We start from the raw sequence: 27,994 nt of genomic DNA, 5'->3' as shown, positions 1-27,994 counted from the left end.
GTATATATATGTGTGTGTGTGTGTGTGTGTGTGTGTATTAGATATATAAAAAAAATAAGTGAGGGGTAAAATGGTAATTTTGGATCAAATTGTGTGAAATTTGAATGTTAGGGGAGTTATCTGTTAAAATTGGAATAACAGGGACTGAACTGTCGACGCACCAAAAGTTAAAGGGGGGACCAGTAATTTCCCCTTTTTTTTTTCCTTCATTTTTATCTCTTTCTTCTTCCTTCTTCCTTCTTCCTTCTTCCGGCTCCACGATGTGAACTTTGCCCATCACTCCGAGCTCACCCACGATGTCAAGCCGACAACCATACACACAGATGGATCTCTTTTAATTGCGCATAGAATCCCCAAAATCAACCCCATTTTCCGCAGATTCCGATCACAACCTCCCTGAAACCAATCAATCCCCACAAAATCCAAAAAGCAAATTCAAGACGAATTGAAGAAAACTAAACCCTAAAGATCGGATTTTGAAACTGAACAGGTTAGGGGAAATCAAAAATTGAGAGAAAGATGAAGTAGATACCTGGTTGGAGATGTCGGAGAGCACCTCTGTTTTGAGGAATTGAGCCACACTCTCATCCTCGTCCTCTGATATCATCATGCCGGTGGCCAGAGATTGAAAAACCTGTAAAGCTCTTCAAAGCTGAGGCCACTAGCATGCTCCAAAACCTTCCACGTCTTGTCGGCGTATTTCGGAGCCACCACCACTCTGGAAATTCCTCTTCTTCTGGTTACTCATCGATATTCTCCAATTTAATTCCTCCAATTCGAAAAATCTCACAAAACCTAGGTGTCAATCTTGACCTGAAATCCAAGGCCTTCTCCCCCAGCTTGTCGTTAGTCAATGACCCAGTGGAGGAATCACCATATAGGGCAGACTCTCCAAGTAGATCGAGGTGTAGTAACCATGGGTCAAGTGACCGCTGGAGGGGAGCCCATGATGCGGTCGTGGGGCTGGAACACGGCGGTGTAGTAGCGGTTGCCGGGCATGCCTTCAAATCGACGGAGAGGATGACGACCTCTTTGGATTATTGTCATTGATGGCCTTGGGGGCTGGTACCGGAGATGGTGAGGGAGAACAGCCTCTGCCATGAGGATGTCAAGCCGATTGTGAGGATCTCCCGCCTCTCGAGCACAGGAACCGACTAGGGCATCAGGTCGAGCAGGTCCCGGGCGTTCTCGCTGTAGGCAATGACCCCGAAGGTGGACTCTTCCACCGCAATCGTGCACCCGAACGGCTGGATATGGCCGCCCCTCTGGATTTTGGACAGGTACGCCATGATTTGCTGCAATTGTCACCGAACCACCGCAATTGTCACCAAAGAAGAGAGAGAGAGAGAGAGAGAGGGATCTGAGGAAGGAGGAATCGAATAGATGAAGAAAAATCAGAAAGAAAGAAAGGAAAACTGAAGAACAGAGGTGGGTTTCGAAGTGGGTGAGCTCGGAGTGATGGGCAAAGTTCACATCGTGGAGCCGGAAGAAGGAAGAAGAAAGAGATAAAAACGAAGGAAAAAAAAAAGAACAGAAAAAAAAAATTTATTAAAAAAAAAAAATTGAGGGCATAATAGACATTTTGGTGTCAAATTAACGGCGTCATTGACGTCATGTACTGATAGTGGGTCGAGTTTCAGATTTCGTGTACCGAAATGATTGGTTTGAAACTTTATGTATAAGAATTATTAGTGGTCTTTACTTGGTATACTGTTTGTGAAATTTTCCCTTCGTATTTAGTTGTTGTGGCCTAAACTAAAATGATTCTTTTTTTTTTTTTTTTTTTGGTTACAAAGGAGGCCTAAAAGGCCTGAAACAAAAGGAAAAACAGAAAATTAGCCCTCAGGCCCTGTTCTAACTCTCCTAGCTCTTGGGAGATTGCAAAGATCATCAGTGAAAGCACTAGCAACATGAGGGGGAGGGGTGTCAAAAATCACAATACCATAGTCATGGCTGAGACTTCCTTTAGCAAGAGCATCAGCAGTATAGTTGCATTCTCTGAAAATATGCCGGATCCTAACGTCTTCAAAACCATTGATTAGATGCCTACAACTGTTTATAATGTTGCCTAAAGGATGAGATATAGGACAACCATCAATCAACAACTTAACAAAGATAGCTGAGTCAGATTCTACTTCAAGCTTTCTGATATTCAGGTCAGAAGCAAGTTTCAACCCAGAAAGCATCCCCCTAGCTTCAGCATTGATGATTTGGCCAACCCCCAAGTTTATGCTGAAGCTAGACAACCAATCTCCATTGTGATCTCTAATTACCCCACCAGCTCCAATAAACCCAGATTGATTGGATCTGGTGCCATCCACATTAAGTTTCAAAAATCCGATGGGAGGTTTCAACCAAGAAAGGATATTAAGACAATAACTATCTAACCTGGAGAGTTGAGCTTGAGCATTCATCCATTCATTTGCAGCATTAACGATGAGTTGAGTAGCATTGGTAGGCAGCTGGAAATTATCCTAAAAAACTACCTTATTTCTCCACTTCCATAAGTACCAACAAGTGAAAACAAAGATAATGCACCATCTTAAATTCTTAGTGTAGAAGATAAGGCAATGAAGATTTGCAGCAAGCCATCCAAGCCAATCCAATTGAAAAGCATTTCTGATAGTGGTAGGCCAATTGAGAGACTCCCATATGGTGATAGATTTAGGGCAGTCCCTAAATAGATGCAGAAGAGTTTCTTGGCCCCTTGTACAAGCATGACACTTATCATTTTCAGTAAACCCTCTTCTAACTCTCTGGACATTTGTAAGAAGTCTACCATGAACAATTGTCCATAAAAAGGTTTTTAATTTGGGAGGAATGTTCATTCCCCAAATGAATTTCCATTGGAATCGATTATGTTCCATAGGGTTAAAAACACTACTATAGGCTGATTTCACAGTAAAACATCCATAATTAGTAGTGTAACCCCAAATTTGCATATCAGCTCCACAACCATCAAAGCCAGGGGGAACACAAAGAATTTCATGAATAATATCTTGAGGTAAGCATAGAGATAGTAAATTCATATTCCAACCATTGTTATCCCAAAAAGAGCAAACAAGAGCATTCATATCAATATGAGCATAAGGCATGGCTACATTAAAAAGCGGAAGCTTACCAATCCATACGTCTGTCCAGAATTTTATAGTTCTTCCATCTCCAACCCTCCAGACAAGGCCATTACGGAGCAAATCTGATCCATGAACCACACCTCTCCAAGTGCTAGAGCTTCCAGAGGGGGTTCTATAATTTCTGTCAGTAATAGAGCAATTGGCAAGATATTTCGCTTTGTAGATGGAGCTCCAAAGGCCAGTATCACCTTGAAAAATCCTCCAACTAGCTTTGGCAAGCATGGCTTGGTTCATGTCAGCAGTTCTTTTGATTCCCAAGCCATCGAGATATTTGGGTAAGCAAACAGTATCCCAGTTGACAAGATGAACTCTCTTTTTCTCTACAGTATCACCCCAGAGAAAATCCCGATTGAGTTTATCCAATTTATGACAAAGGTCCATTGGTAATTTGGCAGTTTGCATAGCATAGATTGGGATGGAAGAAGACACATATTGAATTAGAGCCAATCTTCCTGCCACATTGAGGGTCTTACTCTTCCAGGTGGCTAGCCTTCCTTGAACCTTATCAAGAATGCCATACTCTAGAATGCAAAAGTATTTGGGAATGCCTCTTTTGCATTCTAGAGTAACTAAAATGATTCTAAACATGCCAAAACCGGATAACATAATAGTATGTTTTCCTTAAAATTACCATGAAAAATAGTTCTCGGTGATCCTTTCAAAGTGGAGGGGATTCGTCTAGTGTGCAGATATGCATATATAGTTATATGTTAAAGAATGTTAACATTTAGTGTGCCTTATCAAACTAAGGATAAGTTCTATGATTGTAATAGGAGAGAAGGTTCTAGAATTCGTAGTTCTATTCGGAGTAGTTTTCCTTGTATCATTAGAATATGTACTTTGTAATCCCTATATATAGAGCTCCTATTATCAATAGTAAGATACACACTTCTCTCATCAATCTCTCTCGAATCCTTTATTCTAAAACACGTTATCAGCACGAGTCCTAGCCCTAGACCTAAAAACCAAAAACCTAAAAACAGAAAAATCCATCATCGATTAGCCTTGCTGCCCCTATCCCGCGCTACGCACCTCTGCGCTTGCTGCTGCCTGCTTGAGCACCCGTGCGCCTGCAGCGCTACATCGTTGCACTGCTGCCCCTGCAGCATCACCGCAATGCAGCTTGCGTTGATAGCCTTCAGACTGCTCGCCCCCGCGCACCAAGAAGCCGCCCTCGGCCACTCCACCTTCGGCAGCAAACGCAAACCATCTTCTACGCAGCTGCTGCACATCACCGAGCCTCCTAGACCTCTCATCGACGCCAACTCGACCTACATAACCTCCAAAGTTCAAGCTTCCAAGTTTACAAGGTTTCAAGCTCCGATTTCAACCAAGTAAGTATTTAAAATTAAAGTTCTTGCTTTCTTGTTTTTAAATTCTTTTCTTTTTCTCGGGGACTTGCAACCTCCCTTCTTCTACATCCCACCTTTCTTATAACGTGGGTTCGATTCTTTGAAAAAGCGGAATCGTGGGGATTCACACTAAACGAACTAAGAGCGTTCGTAAGACTTCGGACTAAGAGCGTCCGTAAGCATCGATTTATGACCATATAAACATCATTATTTCAGTCTAATCCAAAAATTCTTGGAAATCGATTTCTTGGTAGCATAGCTCGGAAATCTTATTATTTATTAGTTGTCGTGGAAGCCTTGACTCCGAAACTAATCTATTTCTCCTTATTTTCAAGATGTCAAAACCGAAGCTTGACTTTCCCATGCTTGATTCAACTGGCTCGGAATACCACAGTTGGGTCACGGATGTTGAGAACCATCTCACTTCGAAAGGGATTCTACCCATAATTCAGGCAAACAAACCCTGAGCTCATATTCGAGCGTACGACTACAAATAATGTCACTGCCCTCATCTTGATGAGACGCCACATGGACAAATCACTCTGATTGGAGTACATGGCAATCAAGGATGCTAGAGAACTATGGGTTGCGCTAGAAGAGCATTTTGGTAATGTCCAGGGTTCCCTCCTCCCTGACTTGAAGGTTCATTGGAGCAATCTAAGATTCGCCGACTTCAAGTCTGTCTCTGAATATAATTCAGAAGCTTTACGCCTCAAAACCATGTTGGGGTTCTGTGGACAACCCGTCACAGAGCAAGAGCTAGTTGAGAAAACTCTCTCCACCTTTCTCGTCTCAGCAATTTTGGCATCCAAGCAATACAGAGGTGAGTAAAATGTTGGACAGATCACGAGGTTTCATCAGCTAATTAATGTCATGTCTGTAGCTGAGAAACATGATAACATCCTCGTGAAGAATTATAATTCAAGACCCATTGGAACTAAGAGCGTTCACGAGGAGAATTATAATAATGCACCCCAACGAGGGCTCAAGGAGCGGAACCCTAAAGTTAAGGGACAAAACGGACGTGTAGGTCCATATAACCGCCATACAAAGGAAGGAAACCGTCAGAATGAAGCACGGACACGTGGCAACACATGGTAACGTTGGAGAGGGGGCCGTGGAGCTCCAGGACGTGGAGGAGCCACCCAAGGCCGTGGTAATGGAGCCAATTCCTCTAGGGGACGCCAACCAAGTGCAAACAATGCACCTCAATTGAAGGGAAGCAACCATAATGATGTGTGTCATCGATGTGGATCAAGTGAGCGTGAGCATTGGTTCAAACAATGCAAAGCAAGCAATCAATTAGCTGCACGATACAAGGCATATAGGGACCTGAGAGAGCAAAAAGTCTATCTTGCCGAAGAAGGAGATGATGGTGATGACAATGACATCAACCTCACAATAGCGGACTTCAAATATGACAAAGTAGTGCACAAGGATGCAGCAGATTTTGATTAGTGTAGTCCTTTATTTTTCCAAGAATTATGTAATGGCAATTATGCCTTAATCAATAAAATGACATTTTGTATTAACTCTTTCTCACTAGGCTCATCCAAGATTAATTGTGATGTTTAGGAAAGGTTTGAACTGAGAGAACGGTTTTAAAAGTGAGCACTGCTCCACCAAAATCTCGCCTTACCTTACCTGGTCACAACCAAATTGGAGTTACCGAACGGATTGAGTGACTACAATTTGTCTACGTTTGATTTTTATTTTTGGATTAGATTTTAGTCAAGAAATTTTGATGTAATCACTGGCTATTTTATTAATAAAGTATCGATTTATTTTTGCATGTCTTGGACATATTTTAATTTTGAACTTTATTATTTTTCAGTATGTTCCCCGGAGAGCTAGAATGCCTCGTGAATAATGCAACCACACATACAATACTTCAAAATAGGCAATTATTCCTCTGGATGACGCCTACTCGATCTTCTGTGACTACAATGGCTGGATCATCTAAATTGATTCATGGTAGAGGACCAGCCCAATTTATGTTGCCAAATGGCACAAATATTAATGTCACTGAAGCTCTTTATGCTCCTAGGGCTGGAAGAACCCTATTGAGTTTCAAGGATATAAGAGCCAATGGTTTTCATGTGGAAACACATTGTGAGAATGGACAAGAGTTCCTTTGCATCACCTCTAATGACTACGGACATAAACAAGTTCGTGGGGTTATTGTAAAAAGGAAAAAATTCTGTTTACTACCCTGTACTTTTAGGGGTTCGTCAATTTAGTCCCTGCACTTCTAATTTAATCAGAAAAATCCTCACACTCTCCAATTTGATCAAATCGAGCCATTTCCTCACCATTCCGTCAATTTCCACTGTTTAGGTTGCTGACGTGTCCATACGCCGTGTGACATGTCAGATTTGTGGGACCTTCCCACATGCAAAATTCCCAAGGTACCCCTCTCATATATCTCCCTTCCTTTCCCACTCCTCAGAACCCCGTTTTCAATCAATGAAGAACCCAAAATTAGAACCCTAAATAGAAGCCGTCATCCCAAAACGAGACACCGTAATAGGGGTTGTGTGAAGCGCTAATCTGATTCCCGTTTCCAATCTCGCAGCCAAGAACCCTAGAATCCTAAATCTCTCAAACCCAGAAGCACGAAACCGGGAAACCCAAAGCTGAATCCTCTTCCATTGGAGTCGAAGTTTCGAATCGAAGCTTCGATTGAAGACGTGGCCTCATGGTAGGCAACGACCTTGACCTATGGATTCCAAGGGGAGCCGATATCGAAGCAGATGAGGTTCCCGATTATGGTGAGTTCTTTTTTAGGGTTTCGAAGCTTCACGGGTTTATGTGAACTGTTTAGGGGGGAAGGTATTTAAGCTTTCACGAGTTCAGGATCTACGGTTTCCATAAAAAATTTGGGTTATGGGTAAGGTTTTTCGATTTTGGGTTTAGGGCTTTGAAAATATAGCTTCTGGTGTTTGTTTATATGGTTTCATGCTTTTGAAATTGCTGAATTGTATGTGCTCTCAGTTGGGGACAAATAAAGAAGGAAATAAGTTTGGTCTGCCATGTGCAAGGTGGTAGTAAAGAAATAGGGTTGGTCTGCCATGTGCTTTCAAATTTGACATTACTTTCTGTGTTGTGGTCCTAATGGGACCTAATATGCAAAGGAGGATGACTGTTTTGGCTTTATTCTGTTAACTTTGGTTGTTGTCGAGTTTATGGCGATACAATGGTTGGTTAGGTTGTGTTTCTTTTTTTTTTTTTTAATTTTTTTTTATTACTAGTTGGTTAGCTTTTGTAAAGGGACCTTTGAAGAGGAAATTGGTTGTTGTAGACTTTATGGTGATTACGTTGTAGACTTGATGGTGCTTACTAGTTGGTGTAATGCTTTTGTAAAGGGATGTTTGAAGCTAAATTGTTTTGCCCCTTGACTTTTTTGCAGGGCAGCCGGATTATTTTACAATAAAGGTGTTTCATGGGGGCTGTATAAGGGATAACAAGTATGTGGGAGGAAAGGTGAATTTTTTTGACTATGTGGATAAGGACAAGATGTCCCTCGTAGAGGTAGACAATATGGTGAGGCAATTGGATCCAACATATGAAGGGCAGAGAATAGATTATTGGTATAGGATTGGTTCCGAGGATCAAACATTGACGAAGCTAAGTACTGATCTGGATGCCATTACAATGTGTTGCTGTGTACCTTCAATTAGGTTGGTGTTACTGTATTTAGATCATATGGAGCTGCATGGTGTGTATGGGGACAACTTGGATGAAGTGTATGAAATGGAGGTCATCTTTTTTAGCCAAGCAGAATCTGGTGGGGTAGTTATAGAGGAACTGCCAGATAGCCCAAGAGAAATACCTCCTAGACCAGCAAAGAGAAACGCTGGGATAGTTATAAGAGAAGTCCAGGATATTGTGCCATTTCAACAGATGAAGGCTGCTAGTATTGGTCCGAATGACAAGGGTAAAGAAAAGGTTGATGAAAGGAGCAACCAAAACTCTAGCGGTATCGACTTTGATGATCTGCACGATATAGACATCCTAGATTTCATGCAAAGTTATGGTGGACAAGGGTTTGAAGATAATGAAGAGGATGAAGAAGATGATGGATCTGATGGGAATAATGATGATGACTATAACCCTGAGTTGGATGATGAAGATTATGACCCTTATGGTATAGATGATGATGATGATGATGATGATGTTGAGGGTATGGAAGGAAGTCAAGGAGCAGATGGTGGAAAGCAAACTGAAGATGGTGTAGGAACAAGCAGTCAATTACTTGTATTGGGGAGCAGAAATGCATATGCTGATTTGGAAGACAATGAGGACATGTTTGCTAATGTGGATTCGGATGAAGAGAGAATGGGACCTGCCGTAAACTCTGATGGGGAGCCTGAAGATGAATTCCCAGAATTTAACCCGAACACAGACATGAAGAAACCTGAGTTCTGCAAAGGGATGAAATTTGCTAATGTAAGGATATTAAGAGCTGCATTGAGGGAGAAAGCAATTCAAGGTGGCTGGGAATACGTGTACCTCAAAAATGACAAGCAAAGATTAAGAGTGATATGCAAGGAGGATGACTGCCCCTTCGAGCTTTATGCATCAAAAATGCAACATGAGAACACACTCATGATCAAGACATATGAAAGTGAGCACAAGTGCACAAGAAAGTGGAACAACACAATGGTAAGGTCTAGATACTTGACTGCAAAATTCAAGGACAAGATTCAGCTTAATGAAAACTGGAACACAGGTGACTGCAATTACATGTTTTTGAATTTGAATTGTAATGGTTTAATTGTGTACCAAACTGACTGCAATTATGTTTGGTGTGTTTGATATGCAGGTTCTCTTGCCCAGACCATGTCTACGAAGATCAAGGCAAGGGTATCAAAGCAAATGGCCTATCGGGCTAAAAGGGCAGCTTTGTTGGAATTGGAGGGCTCTATTAGGGAACAATTTGCAAGGCTGGCAGACTATGGCAAAGAGCTGCAGCGGGTTGACCCAGCAACCACGATAGATATCAAGTGTGATTTCTCACACTCAAGCAGCCAGCCCATTTTCAAGAGAATGTACATATGTCTGGGGGCCCTTAAGAATGGATTCAAGGCAGGTTGTAGGGCTGTTATAGGATTAGATGGTGCTCATCTAGAGAGTGCTTTTGGAGGGCAACTCTTGACAGCGGTTGGGATCGATGCCAACAACACCACATGGGTCATAGCATATGCAATGGTGGAGAATGAGACTAAAGATTCGTGGATTTGGTTTCTGCAGTTATTGGGAAAGGATTTGGATATGAATGATGGTGGAGCCGGGTGGACATTTATAAGTGACAAACAGAAGGGATTGATGCCTGCTTTTGATGAGGTGGTCCCCTTAGCACATATCAGATTCTGTGCGAGACATATGTGGACTAACTTCACAAAGTTATTTCCGGGGAAAGAGATGAAGGACCAGATGTGGAAGTGTGCTAAAGCAACCACAATGCCTTTCTATTTAAAAGAAATGGAAGATATGAAACAGTTGAATGAGAAGGCATATGATTGGATGAAAGGTATATGCAGTTTTGGCTTCTTATTTGTATTCAGCTTATGTATGCAAGAATGTTTATTGACACAATGACTTGCTAACTGTTTTGCAGAACCTGAAAGGCCCCCAAAACATTGGTGCAGGGCTTTCTTTAACACTGCACAGCTGTGTGACATTCTAATCAATAACTTGTGCGAGAGTTTTAATGGATGGATAAGAGACGCTAGGGGTAAGCCACCTCTGTCCATGTTTGAAGAAATCCGGGTGAAGCTAATGACAAGGATTCAGCTTAGAAGGGAAAAAATGCAAGCTTACCACGGCAACATTTGCCCCAAGGCAAGGAAAACACTTGAAAAGAATAAGTTGAAAGCTGCTACATACTGTATTTCTACCTTCAATGGAGGTCACCAAGCTGAAGTTGAGAACTTTGGTGGCTCTAAGAATACTGTGGACCTGAATCTAAGGACATGTTCTTGTCGAATGTGGGACTTGTCGGGAATTCCTTGCAAACATGCAGTCTCGGCTATTTTCCTGAAGAGGGAGGACCCGGATGATTACGTTGCTGAATGCTACCTCAAGAAGACCTATATGGCAATATACAGCAACCTCATAATGCCTGTTAATGGTATGGATCTTTGGTTAAGAGGTGAAGGACCAGCAATGTTACCTCCCCACTATACAAGACAGCCGGGCCGACCAAAAACAAAGAGGATTAAAGACTCTTCAGAGAAAGCTCAGGGATCTGGTACTAAACTAGGAAGAGTACAGAAATCACTAAAGTGTGGCAATTGTGGGGTCCTAGGTCACAATATTAAGACATGCCATCGGCATCTGCCACCAAAGGAGAAGAGTTCTGCCCTTAATAAAAGGAGGAAGCTAAACAACGGGGAGGGTTCTGAAACTCAGGTAATTGTATAACCTAAATGTTGTTTTCGATGATTTTGAAGTGTGAGATTATGCAAACACTTATTGTTACTTTCAGCAGACCAAGAAGGGAAAAAAAACAACCTTGACAAAGAATGAATTGAGGAAGAAAGCCAAAGAAACAGCCGAGTATCAAAGGGTATGATTAGCTCATTTTTTTCACTGTGTTTGTGTGTACTTGACTCATTTTAGCTTAACTCAATTACTTGCAATGAATTACCACATGTGTAGAAGAAGATGGCTTCCATGAAGGCCTCAAGAGCAGCAGGAACCAAATCTGCCCCATCAAGCTCAAGGAGTGTACCACCACCACCTGCCCCAACAAGGCCACCTGCCCCAACAAGGCCAGCAACATCAGCAACTGCCAGTTCAAGGCCTGTACAAAGTTCTCAAGCATCCAGCACCAAGGCTGCAAACCCAACTAGAACCTCGCAAAAAATTAGACAAAACTCAGGTAGAGGAGGTGGGAAATAGTTGAACTCCAATTTCACATTAGCAAGCCTTGCAATTCTATTTTGTACCCCCTTTTCGTGCAATCTGTTGGTATTTGCAAACTGATGACATCTTTTTGTTAGATATGGTGTTTGAACAGATTATGCGGATATATTGTTGTAAGGCTCTGTGTTTTTTTGCTTTTGTCAAGTTAGAGCTGCATTGTAGTGTTGTGTTCATGGGTTTGCTATTAGATAAAATTGGATGGAGGACTTGGATGTATCTTTTGGTTATATATGAACATCAGTGGATGCTTTTGAATCTATCAATCTATGAATTTATGTTGTTTTTTTTTTTTTCTTTTGGCTGCCAAAATTTATGTTGTTATGACCTTTATGTTATGAACCCGTGCTTCTTGTTGTTAGGATGTCCTTTTCAAAACATGTTCAGGTTCAGACTAAGCTCAATGTCATGACTTAGTCCTTTTTGGCAACTTAATAATGTTGCCCAATCATGATGTGACACGTGGACCTTTGGGTTTTGTTAGAGGAAACTGATGTTCAAGAATTGGAGGGAAACTTTGGTCAGTTGGGTTCTAAGCGGGAAAGGAAGGGAGATATATGAGAGGGGTACCTTGGGAATTTTGCATGTGGGAAGGTCCCACAAATCTGACATGTCAAACGGCGTATGGACACGTCAGCAACCTAAACAGTGGAAATTGACGGAATGGTGAGGAAATGGCTCGATTTGATCAAATTGGAGAGTGTCAGGATTTTTTTGATTAAATTAGAAGTGCAGGGACTAAATTGACGAACCCCTAAAAGTATAGGGTAGTAAACAGAATTTTTTCCTTGTAAAAAATACAGAGCTTGATTCCCCAGCAGCATAAAGCGTTAATGGCTGCTGGTTTGATCACTTGAATTAGTGATAGTGTGTTTGTTATCAAATAAGTTCTGTACGAAAAAAATTTAATTGTTGGATGTATATATCCAATAGAATAAGTTGCATGCTACATCAATCATTGATTTCTAGCATTCTACAGTTTGATAGAGAGAAATAAGTTGGCAGATGGATAGGGCCATTGGCAGGAGAAGCATTCGTTTGGAGTTATATTTACACCGGATACAGAATGCTTCTAGATGGAATTTCCACAATTTCAATTCTTTTAATGAGCAGTTGCAGGTTTTAGTTCAACTTTTTGCTCACAGATAAAACCGAAATTATGCAAAATATAGAGATGGTCGAAATTGAGTTGGAAGGGTTTTTTTGTTCTTTAGAAAGCAACCGCAAGACACTTGACAAATGCTCTGTTTGGACTCTTGAACAAGGCAACGATACAGATGCCAGGGTCAATGTAATGTGGCATTCTTTAATAAAGTATCCTACAGATCGCTCTGCCACCCCATACTTAGAAAGATCAAAATGCTAAAATCATTATTCAATTTACAACAATTTGAGTCCTCTTGTTTCTGAAGGGTTGGTGTAGATAGTGCTCAAACCATGAAGAGATCAGTACAGTATGTCATAGAAGATGTTTTGCTTCAGTTTTCCTTTTTAAATAATTCTTCATCCTTGGCCACTGTAGTAGTTGCATTAGCTGCATAACACTTCAATTTACTATTTTTCATCATCTCAATGGAAAAGTCTGGCATCATATCTGTTTTAGGTCAACGGACACATCGCACGTCATCATTAAAGGACTGGCTGAGGGTAAAATATTTGCGCAGACACATTGGGAGTCTGCTCAATGCTTTAAGGTACATCTACTTTGTAAACTACAAATTGACATTGGCCGATGCATATTTTATCATATTTTCCATATTGCAAGTATTGATGTATTTTCTTTCAAAGGAATGGATCAAACACCAGAGGGTATTTTACATGGTCGTTCCTGGATTCGCTTGAGCTGTTGGATGGCTATAAATCGAGCTACGGCCTATACTACATTGATTTGGACGACCCTGATCTGAAAAGACATCCTAAACTCTCTGCTCATTGGTATTCCCAGTTTTTAAAGAGGCAAAATATCACTGCAGTCTGATAATACAATGGTAGAAACTTTGCTACATGATCTCTCCATGATAGTTTCATTAAACAAAATTGACTGAGGTTTTCTGGTTTATGGGTTCACATGTATGTTGGATTAGAGGTGTCATCTCTTTATTTATTCTCGCATCTGTTTTCTTGATTTCTTGTATGCTGGATTAGAGGTGTTATCTCTTTAATGAGGTGCTCTGATTTTTGCCACCCCTTCTAGACTCCAATCCCACTTTTTGTTCTTGTGCTCATAATATCATTAATATGTGAATATAAACAAGTGCAAGATGCAGATAACTGAAGGAGATAGAAGGGCTAAATCCAACCACTGCATAGCCGCTCCTGTGTTGCATTTTCAAGGGTTATTTACTTAGCTTGTAGCACTAGGCAGTCAACTCAAATTCAGAAAATATCTGTATTACCACATTTTGCACAGCTAATTTCTAGTGCCTTGTGTTACAGCTTACAAGGACTAGAACTTGCATGGCAACTTCTCAGTTCCATAAGACGGAAACTCCAAATGATTCAATTTTGTGTATGCTCTAACTACTTTATAATATGACAACTCCATTCATATATGCATGCACTCAACAAATTTACAAACTCCATACATGATTATATTGACATCACGTACAGGTTCAAACTTTTTATCCTTACAAGACCATCTTTCCCACTTTTCCAAGAAGGAATGGCGTTAAAACAACTAATGAGTGTAGATAGAATGTCCGGTCCTTATTAATAGATGCTCAGAGAAATTATAGGTTAATACTGCACAGGAAAATGAAAATCATGAGTCTGATATGAGGAAAAAGAAGGGTATCGGCTCCTCCCATGACAGCAACACAACACCAAGAGTCAGAGAAAAGATCTAACGTTAACAATCTGAGGCGCATCACCCTATCAGCTTCCTTCAATACTTCACTTTCAGCTTACTTTCTCTGCTAATTCTCTGATCAGAATTCATACTCGATTGGATTGGCTAGGTCCTGATGTCTCATGCATCCTTGCGGTACTAATGTCCCATCCCGGGAACGTCGTTTTAGTCCCTTCAGGCCTTGTCGAGATAAAAAGTCCAGGTTCCTCATCTTATCTACAGAGGATGGTACTTCACTTATGGCTGTGCCACTTATAACAAGAGTTTTCAAAGAAATCATTTTTCCTATATGCTTGCTCAAATTCTCAAATCTCGAACAGCCAGAAAGAACAAGAGTCTTAACATGAATCAACTTATAAAAGTCCTCCGGAAGGTCCTTGAGCATTGTGCAGCCTTTAAGATTTAGCAAAGCAAGTCCATATAGAAACCCAAGGGACTTGTCAATTTCTGGCAAACTTGCACAGTCTTTAAGGATCAAATACTTTAGATATGGGAGTTGTGAAAAGTCTGGTGATTGTCTTAGGTAATGTGAATGACTGAGATTAAGTATCTCCAATTTCCCAAGCCGCTGTTAGACATCACCAAAAGAAGAAAAATAAAAAATAAAAAATCCAAAAAGAAGGAAAGGAGAGCGTGACGTAATGTATTAATCCAGAGGGAAGATGTTTGAAAGTTTCTTACTATACCCTGGAATCCTCCCAAACTTGTACGAGATTGCTGTACCGCAGGTCAATAGAAACCAGGTCTGGTTCATTAAGAAATTCATTTCGTATGACCTGCAGAGAGAATCCTCGCAAGCAGAGCCATCTTAACTTTTTGGGAAACTGGTTGCAGTCTCCAGTGAGTTGTACATGGTTGAGTTGGAGCAATTTCAGTCTCCTCATGTTTCTAAATGCTTCTGTACTGAAACTCAAGTAGTCAGATCTTTGCATATTTAGAGCGAGTCCTTCAGTCTCTTCAGTTCCCTGTTAACAGAAGGCACTAAATTAATAAAAAAGGATTATTCCCATGTGAGAATATGATTTATCCACAGGCGTGCTGAACAGTCATGAATGCATTTTAACTTTCTTACTGCCACAATGAAATGACTGAATTGCGGACACTAGAATATGAAATTAATGAAGCAGTACTATTAGCATTAGAGATGGGATGGTTTTGTGTAATTGAGCACTGCTTCTTCACTATTAGTATTAGAGTTAGGATGCCTATGCTTGTCTTGATTGGGCTGGAAGTACTTACAGATTCATCTGTCAAAACATCTATTACATCTTCTTGACGCCACAATCTACTACGCCTTTCAGGGCGGTTCGGGGATTCTTCACGAACAACTTCTCTGCCCATATCTCGAAGCAAATCATGCATCATGAGCTTGTTTTTCTCACTAACAGTTACAAGGCAACGTTGGAGCAGGACACTGATTTCTATTTCTGGAGAAAAACCACAGCCCTTCAGTATATTTATGACGTAGTTCTTGTCCATTCCGATGAAGTAACAACATATATGGAGGAATATGTTCCTCTGGCTCTCATCAATTGCATCAAAGCTTATTCTGAGCCTTGACTGAATTCTGCCATCAGGAATTTTTTCCAATTTCTTCAGTGTGCTATTCCAATCTCCTATGCTCCTTCCAAAGAGGAAAGACCCTAAAATTTCAAGAGCCAGTGGTAAACCTCCACAGTAAGTAACCACTCTTCTTGAGAGTTCGATATAGTCTTCATTAGGAGAAGAATTTTGAAAGGCATGCCAACTGAAGAGCTCAAGAGCTTCTTCTTCATTCATTTCTTGAGTCAGATGTATGGTATCCACTTCCACTAGTTCTAGCAAATGTCGATCTCTTGTTGTTATAATAATTATACTTCCCGGACCAAAGGAATCATGCCTTATTGCCAATGCATTCAATTGATCCTCATGATCTACATTGTCAACAATGACAAGTACCTTTTTGCTTCCAAGTCGTTCTTGTATCACATTGATCCCTCTGGAAACACCACCTACCGGTATCTTGGTTGGTTTTAAGACATCATAAAGAAGTCTTTCTTGCAAGATAATCTTACCATTTGAGTCCTTTGCAGTTTCCCTAACATCTTCTAGGAAACATCTACCGTCAAAGTCATGATAAAATTTGTTATAGATGGCTTTGGCAACTGTTGTTTTGCCGATTCCACCCATACCCCAAATTCCAACCATGCGAACATCATTATCTAATCCAACATCTAAACATTTACTAATATCTTCAACACGAGAATCTATTCCAACTGGGTAGACAGCTAAATTCAAGCATGGGGTGGTCAGCTGTCTGCAGATCTCGTCAACAATGCTTTTGATAAACTCTGCTTCAGGCCTATCAGTTAGATTCAGAAGTAGAAATAACACTCATCATGCAATTACAAGATTAAAACGGATTAATATCTAATCATAGTGAGAAGACAGTTGGACAGGAATCAAAACAAGGGTGATCGAAGCTCTGTACATCCCCTAATGTAGAGTTGTAGACAACTAGGAACCGATTTTCGTATACCCTCTCCATTCCAAATCTACCTTCTAGTGTTTCTTATAAGATAAAATATAATCTTCTTTGATACAAAATTAAGATGAATGTAATAAGTGAAAGCATTTTACCTATTCCTTAATTCTACTCACCTTTCTGGCCCCAGGCACTTTCTTCAACAAAGAAAACAAAGAAGGTCCAAACTGATCTAAAAGATACAAGATGATCGACCAAAAGGGAAAAGGGCCGGGGTAGAGAGCAGCAGTATAAAGATGTAAGTATTACCTATCAGCAATATCGAAGCCGGCCAAATTTGCAGCTCCGTTAAGAGCAGCTCTCCACCTCGCTATCTTTGATGTACCCTGCTGTCTAGCTTCATATTTCTTTCGTACATCAGTAACCGTTCGTCCAATAAGTACTCCTGCTTGGATAACTGCTCTTCTCCACCAGCTGGGTACTGGATTTCTAGCTTCATGTTTCTCAAATGCCTTACCAAAACTACCCTTCTGCTTCCTGACATCCGAAGGATCAACATGATAGAAAATTGGGAAAACCAACTGCCCCAGTGTTCGTCTACACTCCATGATGTGCACCAGCTCCTCAAGACACCAACTTGAATCCGCATAGTTCTCTGAGAAGACGATGAGAGAGATCCTACACTCTTGGATTATCCGCACCAATTCCTCTGATATGTTCTCCCCTCTTCTTAGTCCCTCGGCATCCCTAAACGTCCTGACTCCGGCACGAACTAGTGCCGCGTAGAGGTGGTCCGTGAAGGTCCTGCGTGTATCGTTACCTCGGAAGCTCAAGAACACGTCGTAGGTTATCCGATGTGTGTCCCAGTCCGGTAAGGATGGTGGCTCGAGTGGTAATGATGAAGATGATGGCTCCGGCTGGGATGATGGCTCCGGTGACTTCATTTCTACTGTGGACAACGGAATGCAGAGGCAGGATCAAGTCGAGGAGTCAAGTCCCCCGGAGGTTGACTTCTATAAATTAAATGAGGTGGAAATTTGGAAAAGCTAGCTCTAGGTTGTTGGGCTCGTTTTCCATCTTTCATTTTCTGTTTAGTTTCCTATATAGAGACGGCCGGAAAAGTCACGATTTTGTTGTTGTGGCCTAAACTAAGAACATCGTTCGAAAATAACGTCTATGTTAAAGAACAATAGAAAACTAAACAGAGAGAAGGAGAGAGTGTAGATGGAGAGATTGAAGAGTGAATTGGTGAGTTTATTCTTCTCATATTGGAGGGTTTATATAGGGATAAAAAGCATAGAAAATACACTATTATATCCCCACATTCCATTACACTTATCTCTTTACTATTGTACCTAATACATGATATAGACATTAATAGTATAAAATCAATTACACTATAACACTCCCCCTTGGATATATCATGTTTAATAGTATTGTCTTGGTGATGCGCTTCTAAGTTGCCTCGTTAAAAACCTTGCCAAGTAATAAAACCCTGTGGGGAAAAACAATCATGGTCGAAGGAGAAAAAGAGCACAACGCGTATGAGTGTGGAGTAGCAATACCGTATCTTCGGAGATAAGTGGAGTCTTCTTATCAGCATCATAAGTAGGTAGTATGTCTACGAGAAGGATGCAATATAAGTGGGGTGACCATACTAAAGATGTGCCTCATTAAAACCTTGCCAGGTAAAAACCCAGTGGGAAAAATAACCCTAGACGAAGGACAAAAGAGTACACGATGGTTTGGGTACTCCCCCCTTGTGTCGCTTAAACTCGGCGATGACGCTTCATCCGTTGCCTCGTTAAAACCTTACTCGAGTGTAAAACCCTGTGGGACAAAAACAAGCTCGAGGAGGAAAAAGAGTACAACACATCCTTCACTCTTCGAGATCGAACATGTAGATATCATAACTCCCCCTGATGTCGATATCTCCCCCTGATTGCTTCAATCATGGGAGTTCGGATAACCTTTCCAATCCGATGCTTTTCACATGTTTCTCGAAGGTGGATTTAGGTAACGACTTTTAGTGAATAAGTCCGCTACATTATCCTCTGATTGGATTTGATTCATTTCAATCTTGAGGAGAGTCTGTTGTTGCTGATTATGTTTGATGTTGTCGCTTTTGATGTAGCCTTGCTTCATTTGTTCAAAAATAAGCAGCATTATCCTAAATGCTTGTAGGCTCATCTGTGGTAGATTTCAAACCACAACTATTCGAATATGCGTAACTACGGATCCAATCCATATACATTCACGAACCACTTTGGGAAGAGCAATAATCTCTGCATCGTTCGAAGATATAGCGACTAAGGTCTATTCTGTAGACCTCTAAGATATCGCGGTCTCATCCATGGTGAACATTTAACCAGTTTTTGGGAAGACCTTTGTATGGGTTATGAGATACCCAACATCAGCAAAACCTTCCAAAACACTTATGTTGTTTTGGGGTGGGGATAGAAAACGAAGGCCAGCGTTGGCGGCGTTTCTGGTTGCAGGGATAGAATAAGCCCATATCAATCATACATCTCAAGTATCGAAAGATATCTTTTTACACCAATTCAATGGTGTTGCGTTGGAGCAGAGCTATACTTTTAGCTAACAAGTTCATGGTAAAATGAGATGTCCAGTCTTGTGTATTTGAGCTAAGTATAATAATGCGCTTATTATACTTAAAGTAAGGCACTACTGCCTCTAGTACATCTTCGTCATCATCCTTTGTACGAAGAGGATCCTTTTCAGGATTAAGATTATGGACGATCATGGAGGTGCTTGAAGGCTTGACCTTGTCAAAATGCCTAAGCTTTTATTAGCACGATGCTTCAAGTTTCAAACCGAGACATAATCGTGTTCTCCCAAAAATCCTTCATCTCAAACTCGGATTTCAAGTGTTCAGCGGTTTCCCTTAGCTCTTTAAGGGCTTCTAATGAAGATCATGTCCAACATGAACCACGATAGAATCCGAAACTTGTTTATGAAAACGCGAGGGCATATCCCTTCCCAATCAAGTAGTCACTTCAGTGAGCGTTTCAAACTTTATTACAAACGCGCTCCGTGGTCTAGAGCCACTTGACTTGGGTAAATAAAGTTCATCATGTACTTTCATATATATTCTGTATCTAGATCCCCATAGAGATACGTAGTGACCACATTTATAAGCTGCATGTTCAGTTATTCGGGAACTACCAAACTGACATGGTAGTGGAGTGCAATGACATCCATTACGAGAGAATATGTCTCATCGTAGTCAATTCCAGAGCGTTTTTGTGAGAAGCCTTGCTCCATAAGGCGAGATAAGGCGAGATTGTCATCTCTTTTTCTCAACACGCTTTCTAACGAAGACCTATTAATCAATAGGTTTTATGTAAGGAGGTGTTGGCATCACTGGCTTAAAGACCTTCCTCTTCGTTTAGAGAATTCATCTTAACCTGGATCGCATTTTTCCATTTTAGGCCAAATTTCTCTATGTTGGTATTCATGCTTCAACAGAGTGTGGTTCGATATCATCGTACTCAACAAACTCATGCGTAATAAAATGCGCAATTACATCATCACTTATGATGGAGTTTCTATCCCACGTCTCATGTACACTAGTGTAATTTTCATAAAGCTCTATATTCTCAGGAATAGGTTCTGACGTTTGAGGCGTCCCCCAACGATAACCATAATCCAGAAGATACTCATGAGACGGATGTTGAGTGTGATCCAAGGATTGGTTTGTGCCAAAGTATCCTTCGAATCCACTGGCCTCCCATGCATCTTAGCTGGAGCCATGACCTGTAACGCCAGAGTGCCACTCTCTATGGCGTTGTTCCTCTTGTAGGGACGTCATTCCTTGCAGGCATATTTGCAGCAAATGTGTGTGATCTTGTCACTTTAATAGGGATCGAGATGAGACATAGTGGGGACAGACCACGACAATTCCTGTCGTTCCTGCTGAACATTCATGTTCTTATCTCCCCCGAACGACGGGGAGACTGTCTCATCAAAGTGATATTTTAAGGAGATCGCCTTGCAAGGGCATTAAGTGGCGGACGATTGTTGGAGTCTCAAATCCAACTGAGTTGCTCACTCGTTTTGAAGGACCTATCATAGTGCGCTGTGGCGGCACAATTGGCACATAAATGGCTCACTCGAATGTGCGTAAGTACAAAACACTTGTACCCAGCCACTAGCTGTAACGCAGAGATACATTGAGTGGCGGTAGGTCGGAGATGATTTAGCATAGTTGTATGCGATATTGCATCACCCCAAGCGGTTTATAAGGAGATTTGGTGCGCATCACCAATGTCCAAACTATCATCGTAGTTATTTCCGCGAGACCATTTGGGTGTGTATATGGGAATGTGATGTCCAACATCTCCCATTTGCAATAACCATCAAAACTCTTCGATGTAAACTCTCTAGCATAGTCAAACCCGATTGACTGAATAGGATGATCCGGGGAGTGAGCCCGTTGTCGTATGATATGTGCTAGGAGTATAGCATAAGCAGCTTTTACAGATGGACAATGGCACAACACGTGACTAGCGTGTTTGCGTGTCAACCAACAACATGAGATATTTAAACGTCCGCAAGTTGGTTGAATGGGTCCATATATATCAATTTGGATTCTTTGCAAGAATGGTATTTAGTGTCCTTTGCATAGGATGGTCTCGATCCTACCTTTTCTAGAAAGCAAGCTTTGCCAAATGAAAGATATCCATGTGTTTTAATATATGGATTATCATATCATGACCTGGATGTTCCAACCGGTCGTGCCAAAGCTTATATGTGTCAGAATCCCATAAGTCATCTCTTTATGACATGGTTTGATTTAATGACTTGAATTGTGGCTGCATGCAACCCACTTAGAGCGACACATAAGTTCCTCTAATACTCGTTTATGTCCGTAGTCATTAGAGGTGATGCAAAGGAACTCTTGTTCATTCTCACCATGTGTTTTCACATGAAAACCATTGGCTCTTTATATCTTTCAAATAATAAAGTTCGGATTTTAACACATGTCCATGACATTGAATAATAATGCGACACTTTATTAATAGTCAATGATTACATCAAAGTTTTCCAAAATCAAACTTTAGACAAATTGTAGTCACTCAATCCGTTTGGTAACTCCAATAAAATATGACCAGGTAAGTAGAGAGATGTTGGTGGAGCGAGGCTCGCTTAAATACCCCGATCTCAATTACTTTCCTAGACATCATATTTCATTGGGTGCGCCACTGAGAAAGAGTTAATACAATTGTCTTATATTGACTAAGGCATATTTGCCGTTTTTGGAAAATAGAAAAGACTATTCTAATCAAAGTCTGCGGCATCCTCGTGCTCTTTATTTGCAGCTTGGAAGTCTTCAGTGGTGAGAGTGATATCTTCACCATCTTTATCTTCAGCAAGATTGATTTCTTGCTCTCTCAATTGCCTATACTCCTTGTAGCTTGCAGCTAGTTGGGTACTTGTATGGCATTGCTTGAACCAGTGCTCAATTGATCCACATCGATGACACATGTCATTGTGGTTAGCTCCCTTTATTTGAGGTGCAGGTTGTGCACGTTGTGGATATGACCTAGGAGGGTTGCTGCTACTACCATATCTCATGGTGCGACCTCCACGGCTGGTGTTGCCATATCCACCTCTCCCACGTGTGGCGTTGCCATCCCGTGTGTCCGCTCTATAGTTGTGGTTTCCTTCCTTATTGGGGCGGTTATATGGACTTGTTCGTCCTCCATATCCCTTGTTATTAGGGTACCGCTCATTGCGCCCTCTTTTGGGTGCAATATAATTCGCCTCACGAACGTTCTTGGTTCCTATGGGCCTTGAATTATAATTCTTTACGAGGATGTTGTCGTGCTTTTCAGCTACCGACAAAAACATTTATGAGCTCATTAAACCTCGTAAGTCGTCCAGCATTGAAGTCAGTGCGATATTGCTTTGACAGTATAAGTGCTGCGACAAGGAAGGTGGAGAGAGTCTTCTCAATTAGCTCTTCTTCTTTGAGGCGAAGAGCTTCTGAATTGTATTCAGAAACAGACTTGAAGTCGAAGAAGCGTATATCATTCCACTGAATCTTCAAGTCAGGGAGGAGGGTATCTTGGATATTGCCAAAGCGCTCTTCTAGCGCTACCCATAGCTCTCTTGCATTCTTGATCGACATATACTCCAACCTGAGTACTTTGTCCATATGACGTCGCATCAAGATAATTGCTTGAGCATGTTTTATGGGTGTTCGATAGAACACAAGGCCCTGGTGAGGCGCCTGGATTATGGGCAATATCTCCCTCGAAGTGAGATAGTTCTCAACATCGGTTACCCAGCTATAGTAACCTGAGCCTGTTGAGTCAAGCATAGGAAAATCGAGTCTAGGTTCATTCGACATCCTCGAAATAAGAAAAGAAGATATATTAGTTTCGGAGCTAAACTTCCACGAAAACTAAAATAATAAGATTTCTGAGCTATGCTACCAAGAAATCAACTTCCAAGAATATTTAGATTAGACCGAAACAATGATGTTTATATGGTCATAAATCGATGCTTACGGACGCTCTTAGTCCGAAGTCTTATGAACACTCTTAGTTCATTGATTACGAACGCTCTTAGTTCGTATAGCGTGAATCCCCACGATTCCGCTTTCTGATTATAAGTTCCCGAGAAAAACAAGAGAGAAAAAAAAGAAATTAAAACTCAAAAGCAGGAACTTTTAATAAGAAATACCTCGAAATAGTGTTGTCGAAAAATCACCAAAAAATGTCCAAAAAGTTGTTGGAAAAGTGTCCGGAAAGTCGCCCGAAAAGTGTCCCGAAAGTCACCCGAAAAGTGTCCGGAAAGTCGCCGGAAAAGTGTCCGGAAAGTCGCCGGAAAGTGCCGGAAAAGTTGCCAGAAAGTCGCCGGGAAAGTGCCGGAAAAGTCGCCGGCAGGTGGCTCGACAGATGGCTCGGCAGCTGCTCGGCAGCTGCTGCGCAGCATCTCGGCAGGTCCTGCGCAGCTGCTCGGCAGGTCTCGGCAGGGCTTCGACAGCGGTTTGGCAGCGGTCCGATTTTTCCGGCCGCCGGTTCAGGCCGTTTCCGGCCGGTTCTGGTGGTTCTGAGACCGGTTCTGGGCTCCTTGGATCAAGGGCTTTGATATGTGGTAGGTTTTGGGGTTTTTTTGTAGGTTTGGAAAAATGACTTTGATCGGATGATGAACTTCCTCTATTCTTGTTTTTTCGATTCTAATTCTAGAGCAATCGTGCTGATAACGTGTTAAAGAACAATCGAAAACTAAACAGAGAGAAGGAGAGAGTGTAGATGGAGAGATTGAAGAGTGAATTGGTGAGTTTATTCTTCTCACATTGGAGGGTTTATATAGGGATAAAAAGCATAGAAAATACACTATTATATCCCCACATTTCATTACACTTATCTCTTTACTATTGTACCTAATACATGATATAGACATTAATAGTATAAAATCAATTACACTATAACAGTCTATTATTTTTCCTTTTTTTTTTTTTCTTTTTTTGACTCGCTATTATTTTTCCTTGAAATTACCATGAAAAATAGTAATAAGACCAACTTTGACTTTTGGAACGCGCCTCACGCGCCTTCCCCAAAATTCCCTTGCCGTACCCATCTGCTACAGCGATTACCCATAGACTTCCCTTGACTCCGGCATCTCCCCCGCTCTTCTGAAGGCACTGGTGGCGTCGCCGGCTTTCATCTTCTCCGCCCTTCCACCGGGAAGCGGCGGAGCCTCTAAATCTCCGATGATGCAACGGAAACGCACTAAGAATGGTAATGATATTTCGACTGATCTCGAAGCTCTTCGCATGGAGGATCTGGACTCCACCATCCAACCCCCGTCGCTCCCTCAGCCCGCTCTGAGCTACGCCAGCATGCTGAAAAACCCGATCGATCGCTACCACACAACCATGACTGAGGATTTCGAACTCACTGATGCTGATTGTACCTATACCCAAGGCAAGCATGGACAGAATGTCTCGTTCTCTCAGAAGGTCCACAACAAATTGGATTTTGACTGGCGCTGTGCTGTTGTTGTCAAACTTATGGGTAAGCCAAATTCCACTAACACTTTTGATTTCATGCTGAAAGGTCTGAGGCGTAAATGGCAAACCAAAGGTCGTTGGCATCTTATTGACTTGCCGAATGATTTTTTCATTGTTAAATTTAACCTGGAGGATGATATGAATGCTGTCTTGTGTGGTGGACCTTGGATTTTGGCTGGCCAAACTCTGATTGTGAGAAAATGGAATCCTGATTTTGATCCTATGAATGAAGTAATTGGGAAAATGGCTCTATGGGTCAGGATTTGTGGTTTTCCAGTCAAGTACTTTAAGGATTACACTGTTGCTAAGATTGGCAAAATCTTGGGGGATGTGGTTAAGGTTAATCAGGTCACCATTGGCCAGGCTAGAGGTAAATTTGCGCGGGTCTGTATTGAAGTTGACTAGAGTAAACCTTTGCGTCCTTATGTTGAAGTTGAATCTGTGGCGTATAATGTTATCTATGAAGGAATTTCCTTGATTTGCTTCGAGTGTGGATGCTTTGGCCACTCTAAAGACAAATGCCCTACTGTGTTTGCTATGTCTCCTGCTCCTCCACATGGTGATGGTCCTAACTGTGGTAACAATGATCAGACCTTGGCTCCTACTGAGAATTGTGTCATGCAGCATGAGATGGATACTCCTTAATCTTCTTCTTCTGTGATTAAAGAAGATATGGGCCCTTGGATGCTTATGAATTACAGAAACAAAAAGAAAAATGATACTGGTGGAGCAAAGAAAAGTGTGAGTAAGGGTTCTAGGTTTACTGTGCTGCAGGATGATCATGATGCTAACATTTCAAATGAAAATGAGACTATAGTTGACAATGATACCAAATCTGCCACTCCTTCTATTGTGAAACTCTGGACAAGTTTCCAAGATAAGAAAAAGAAGCTCTCTAAACTTAGCTCTGCTAAACTTGGTACTGTGACAAATACAAAAACTCCTGACTCTAGTTCCCTGCGTGGAATTGATTTGCAGAATGCCAAGACAATGGTGGCCTCTTGTTCTGGAGCTGCTGTGTCCAGAATGCCAATGAAGGATGTCTCTAACAATATGGGCAGCCATAGTGGAGTGAAATCCACTTTTCAATATCAAAGGAAATCCAAGGGCCTCACCACTCCTACCAACAAACATCAATCTCATATTTTCAAAAAACTCTCTTTTGAAAATAATGAGGCTGCTGTGTTTGGTAATGGGATTTCAGCTATATTTGGTCACTGCCCTCCTGAGGAGAGAACTGGGGCTTGTGGCTTGCAAATTAATTCTAACCAGTACAGTGATGTTGTTATTGATGCTTCTTCTGCAATTGAAGACGATTCTGACAAGTTTACTAAAATGACTTTTGCTGCTAATAGCTTGTTAACCAATGAGGATTGCCTGCCTTCCAATACCTTGGAAGGTATGGTTGATGCCTAATCCGGCCGTTGGCCTCTCCTTCTATGCTTTCCCAATGTTTAAAGCTCTATTTTGGAATTCTAGGGGTGCTGGAAGTGAGAACTTCAAAACTGCAATTGCAGACCTTGTCAAATTACATTCTGTTGACATACTGGCTATTTGTGAGCCAAGGGTTCAATTCAAGAGAGTTAGTAATGCTCTCAGTTCTCTTGGATTCCCTGACTCTAGAATTGTTGAAGCTAGGGGATTCTCTGGTGGAATTTGGTTGTTATGGGATAAAAATAGAACCCAGGTTGATTTTGTGGATGAGAACTCTCAATCCATATCAGTTAAAGTCTCCATTCCTGGTAAGCAGACCTGGTTGTTTACTGCTATTTATGCTAGTCCTACCCATGTTACTAGAGCCTCACTATGGGGCTACCTGGAAAACCTTATGAATACTGTCAACTTACCTTGTATGCTCATGGGGGACTTTAATGAGCTTGTTTCTGCAGCTGATAAAAATTGTGGTACTCTTTCTGGAAGATTTGGTGGTCTTCGTGATTGGATTAACAGAAATGGTATGATTGATATGGGATTCCAAGGTTCTTGTTTCACTTGGAGCAACAACAGAGTTAAAGAGAGACTTGACAGGGGTTTCTGTTGCTCTGCTTGGAGAGCTTTATTTGCTGATGCTTTTATTAGGCACTTGCCAAAAACAAGATCTAATCATTGCCCCATTCTTCTCCAACTCTTCTCCAATAATGTTGTGAACAGAAATGCTACTGCCTTTAGATTCCAAACCATGTGGCTCAACCATAACACTTATGATGATTTTGTTTCCAATTCTTGGGCCTCAAGTGAGGGTACTTTTTCTAACAAAGTCACTCAGCTATCTTCTGATCTATCTAAATGGAATAAAGATGTCTTTGGGCACTTGTTCTATAGGAAAAAGCATATCCTTGCCAGAATTAGGGGTATTCAAAAAGCCAGGGACAGATTTGAAAATCCGTTCTTAATTAAACTTGAAGCTGAGCTCATTCATGAGTATGATGTTATTTGTGAGCAGGAAAATCTTTTCTGGAGGCAGAAATCAAGAGACAAGTGGCTCAAAGATGGAGATAGGAACACTAGATTTTTTCATCTGACCACTTTGGTTAGAAGAAGAAGAAACAAGATTGAGGGTTTTTTGACTCCCAAGGTGTTTGGTCCACTGATTCCACTGTGATGAAAAAAATTGCTGTTGATTTTTTCACTAACCTCTTTTCTGTTGGTTGTGTTGAGGATACCAGGTTTACTATTCCTTGGCTCTTCCTTGAAATTGATCTGAATAACCTTGGAACTCTCTACAGCCCCATCACCCTAATTGAAGTCAAGCAATCCCTATTCTCTATTGGAGGCCTAAAAGCTCCTGGCCATGATGGCTTCCCTGCTATTTTCTTTCAGCACCATTGGCAGCTTTGTGCCAATGATATTTTCCAAGTTGTTCAAGACGCCTTCCTTAATTGTACCATTCCTCCGGGCCTAAATCATACAATCATTGTTCTGATTCCGAAGATTGAGGGACCTCAAAATATGGTAAACTTCAGACCTATTAGTCTTTGTACTACTGTTTACAAGGTTATTTCTAAAATTATTGTTGCTCGGATTAGACCTTTGATGAAGAGTTTGATTAGCCCCAATCAGGTCAGTTATGTGCCTGGTAGGCACATCTCTGATAATGTTATGATTGCCGAGGAGCTGCTTTTCAAATTTAAGAAATCTCATGGTCAGTTGGGTTTCTTTGCTTGGAAAGTTGACCTCTCAAAAGCCTATGATAGACTGAGTTGGAGCTTTATTGAAATGGTCCTC

The 27,994-nt window shown here is 41.2% G+C and overlaps 5 protein-coding genes across 6 annotated transcripts in view; 4 read left to right on the top strand and 1 right to left on the bottom strand.

Moving 5' to 3' along the window:
* LOC133742437 (beta-glucosidase 11-like) overlaps positions 1 to 13,421 on the top strand; it is a 26,194-nt gene extending 12,773 nt beyond the window's left edge. Inside the window, exons 12-13 of the mRNA XM_062170092.1 lie at positions 13,017 to 13,107; positions 13,202 to 13,421. Coding sequence (XP_062026076.1) covers positions 13,017 to 13,107; positions 13,202 to 13,391 — 281 coding nt within the window. The 3' untranslated portion in view covers positions 13,392 to 13,421. The remainder of the gene's footprint in view (positions 1 to 13,016; positions 13,108 to 13,201) is intronic.
* Positions 6,945 to 11,653, top strand: LOC133706555 (uncharacterized). Of its 2 annotated transcripts, none has more exons than XM_062132094.1 (6): positions 6,945 to 7,257; positions 7,896 to 9,218; positions 9,312 to 10,019; positions 10,107 to 10,900; positions 10,980 to 11,057; positions 11,150 to 11,653. In XM_062132094.1, exons 1-6 carry the CDS (start codon positions 7,185 to 7,187, stop codon positions 11,390 to 11,392), a joined length of 3,219 nt encoding a protein of 1,072 aa, XP_061988078.1. In that variant the 5' UTR covers positions 6,945 to 7,184; the 3' UTR covers positions 11,393 to 11,653. The 2 variants fall into 2 exon arrangements, with proteins under 2 accessions (XP_061988078.1, XP_061988077.1); XM_062132093.1 differs by having other exon boundaries at positions 10,977 to 11,057.
* Positions 13,422 to 13,958: 537 nt separating the features above from the next.
* LOC133745357 (disease resistance protein RUN1-like) lies at positions 13,959 to 17,909 on the bottom strand. Its single transcript, XM_062173416.1, has 4 exons — positions 17,035 to 17,909; positions 15,501 to 16,602; positions 14,948 to 15,226; positions 13,959 to 14,829 (listed from the first exon to the last, which is right to left on the bottom strand). The coding sequence occupies exons 1-4, from the start codon at positions 17,667 to 17,669 to the stop codon at positions 14,341 to 14,343; spliced, it is 2,505 nt and encodes an 834-aa protein (XP_062029400.1). The 5' UTR covers positions 17,670 to 17,909; the 3' UTR covers positions 13,959 to 14,340.
* Positions 17,910 to 24,469: 6,560 nt separating this feature from the next.
* Positions 24,470 to 25,414, top strand: LOC133744316 (uncharacterized). Its single transcript, XM_062172448.1, has 2 exons — positions 24,470 to 25,139; positions 25,236 to 25,414. The coding sequence occupies exons 1-2, from the start codon at positions 24,470 to 24,472 to the stop codon at positions 25,412 to 25,414; spliced, it is 849 nt and encodes a 282-aa protein (XP_062028432.1).
* An 805-nt stretch (positions 25,415 to 26,219) lies between these two features.
* On the top strand, positions 26,220 to 27,371 carry LOC133744315 (uncharacterized). Its single transcript, XM_062172447.1, has one exon. It carries the CDS (start codon positions 26,220 to 26,222, stop codon positions 27,369 to 27,371), a length of 1,152 nt encoding a protein of 383 aa, XP_062028431.1.
* Positions 27,372 to 27,994: the final 623 nt, after the last annotated feature.

This window comes from Rosa rugosa, chromosome 4 (assembly GCF_958449725.1).
Source record: "Rosa rugosa chromosome 4, drRosRugo1.1, whole genome shotgun sequence".
In the NCBI taxonomy this organism is placed as follows: domain Eukaryota; kingdom Viridiplantae; phylum Streptophyta; class Magnoliopsida; order Rosales; family Rosaceae; genus Rosa; species Rosa rugosa.
This window is presented reverse-complemented; position numbering and strand designations above follow the sequence as displayed.

Bases quoted from the DNA above. Each gene is read 5' to 3' on its own strand.
- LOC133744316 (XM_062172448.1), top strand. From the start codon at position 24,470: ATGATGCAACGGAAACGCACTAAGAATGGTAATGATATTTCGACTGAT. The intron at 25,140-25,235 runs GTAAATTTGCGC...TTATCTATGAAG, and splicing joins CACCATTGGCCAGGCTAGAG to GAATTTCCTTGATTTGCTTC.
- LOC133706555 (XM_062132093.1), top strand. From the start codon at position 7,185: ATGGTAGGCAACGACCTTGACCTATGGATTCCAAGGGGAGCCGATATC. The intron at 7,258-7,895 runs GTGAGTTCTTTT...ACTTTTTTGCAG, and splicing joins AGATGAGGTTCCCGATTATG to GGCAGCCGGATTATTTTACA. The intron at 11,058-11,149 runs GTATGATTAGCT...CCACATGTGTAG, and splicing joins AAACAGCCGAGTATCAAAGG to AAGAAGATGGCTTCCATGAA.
- LOC133744315 (XM_062172447.1), top strand. From the start codon at position 26,220: ATGTTTAAAGCTCTATTTTGGAATTCTAGGGGTGCTGGAAGTGAGAAC.
- LOC133745357 (XM_062173416.1), bottom strand. From the start codon at position 17,669: ATGAAGTCACCGGAGCCATCATCCCAGCCGGAGCCATCATCTTCATCA. The intron at 15,227-15,500 runs GTAAGTACTTCC...TTCTGTTAACAG, and splicing joins ATGTTTTGACAGATGAATCT to GGAACTGAAGAGACTGAAGG. The intron at 14,830-14,947 runs GTATAGTAAGAA...GATGTCTAACAG, and splicing joins AAGTTTGGGAGGATTCCAGG to CGGCTTGGGAAATTGGAGAT.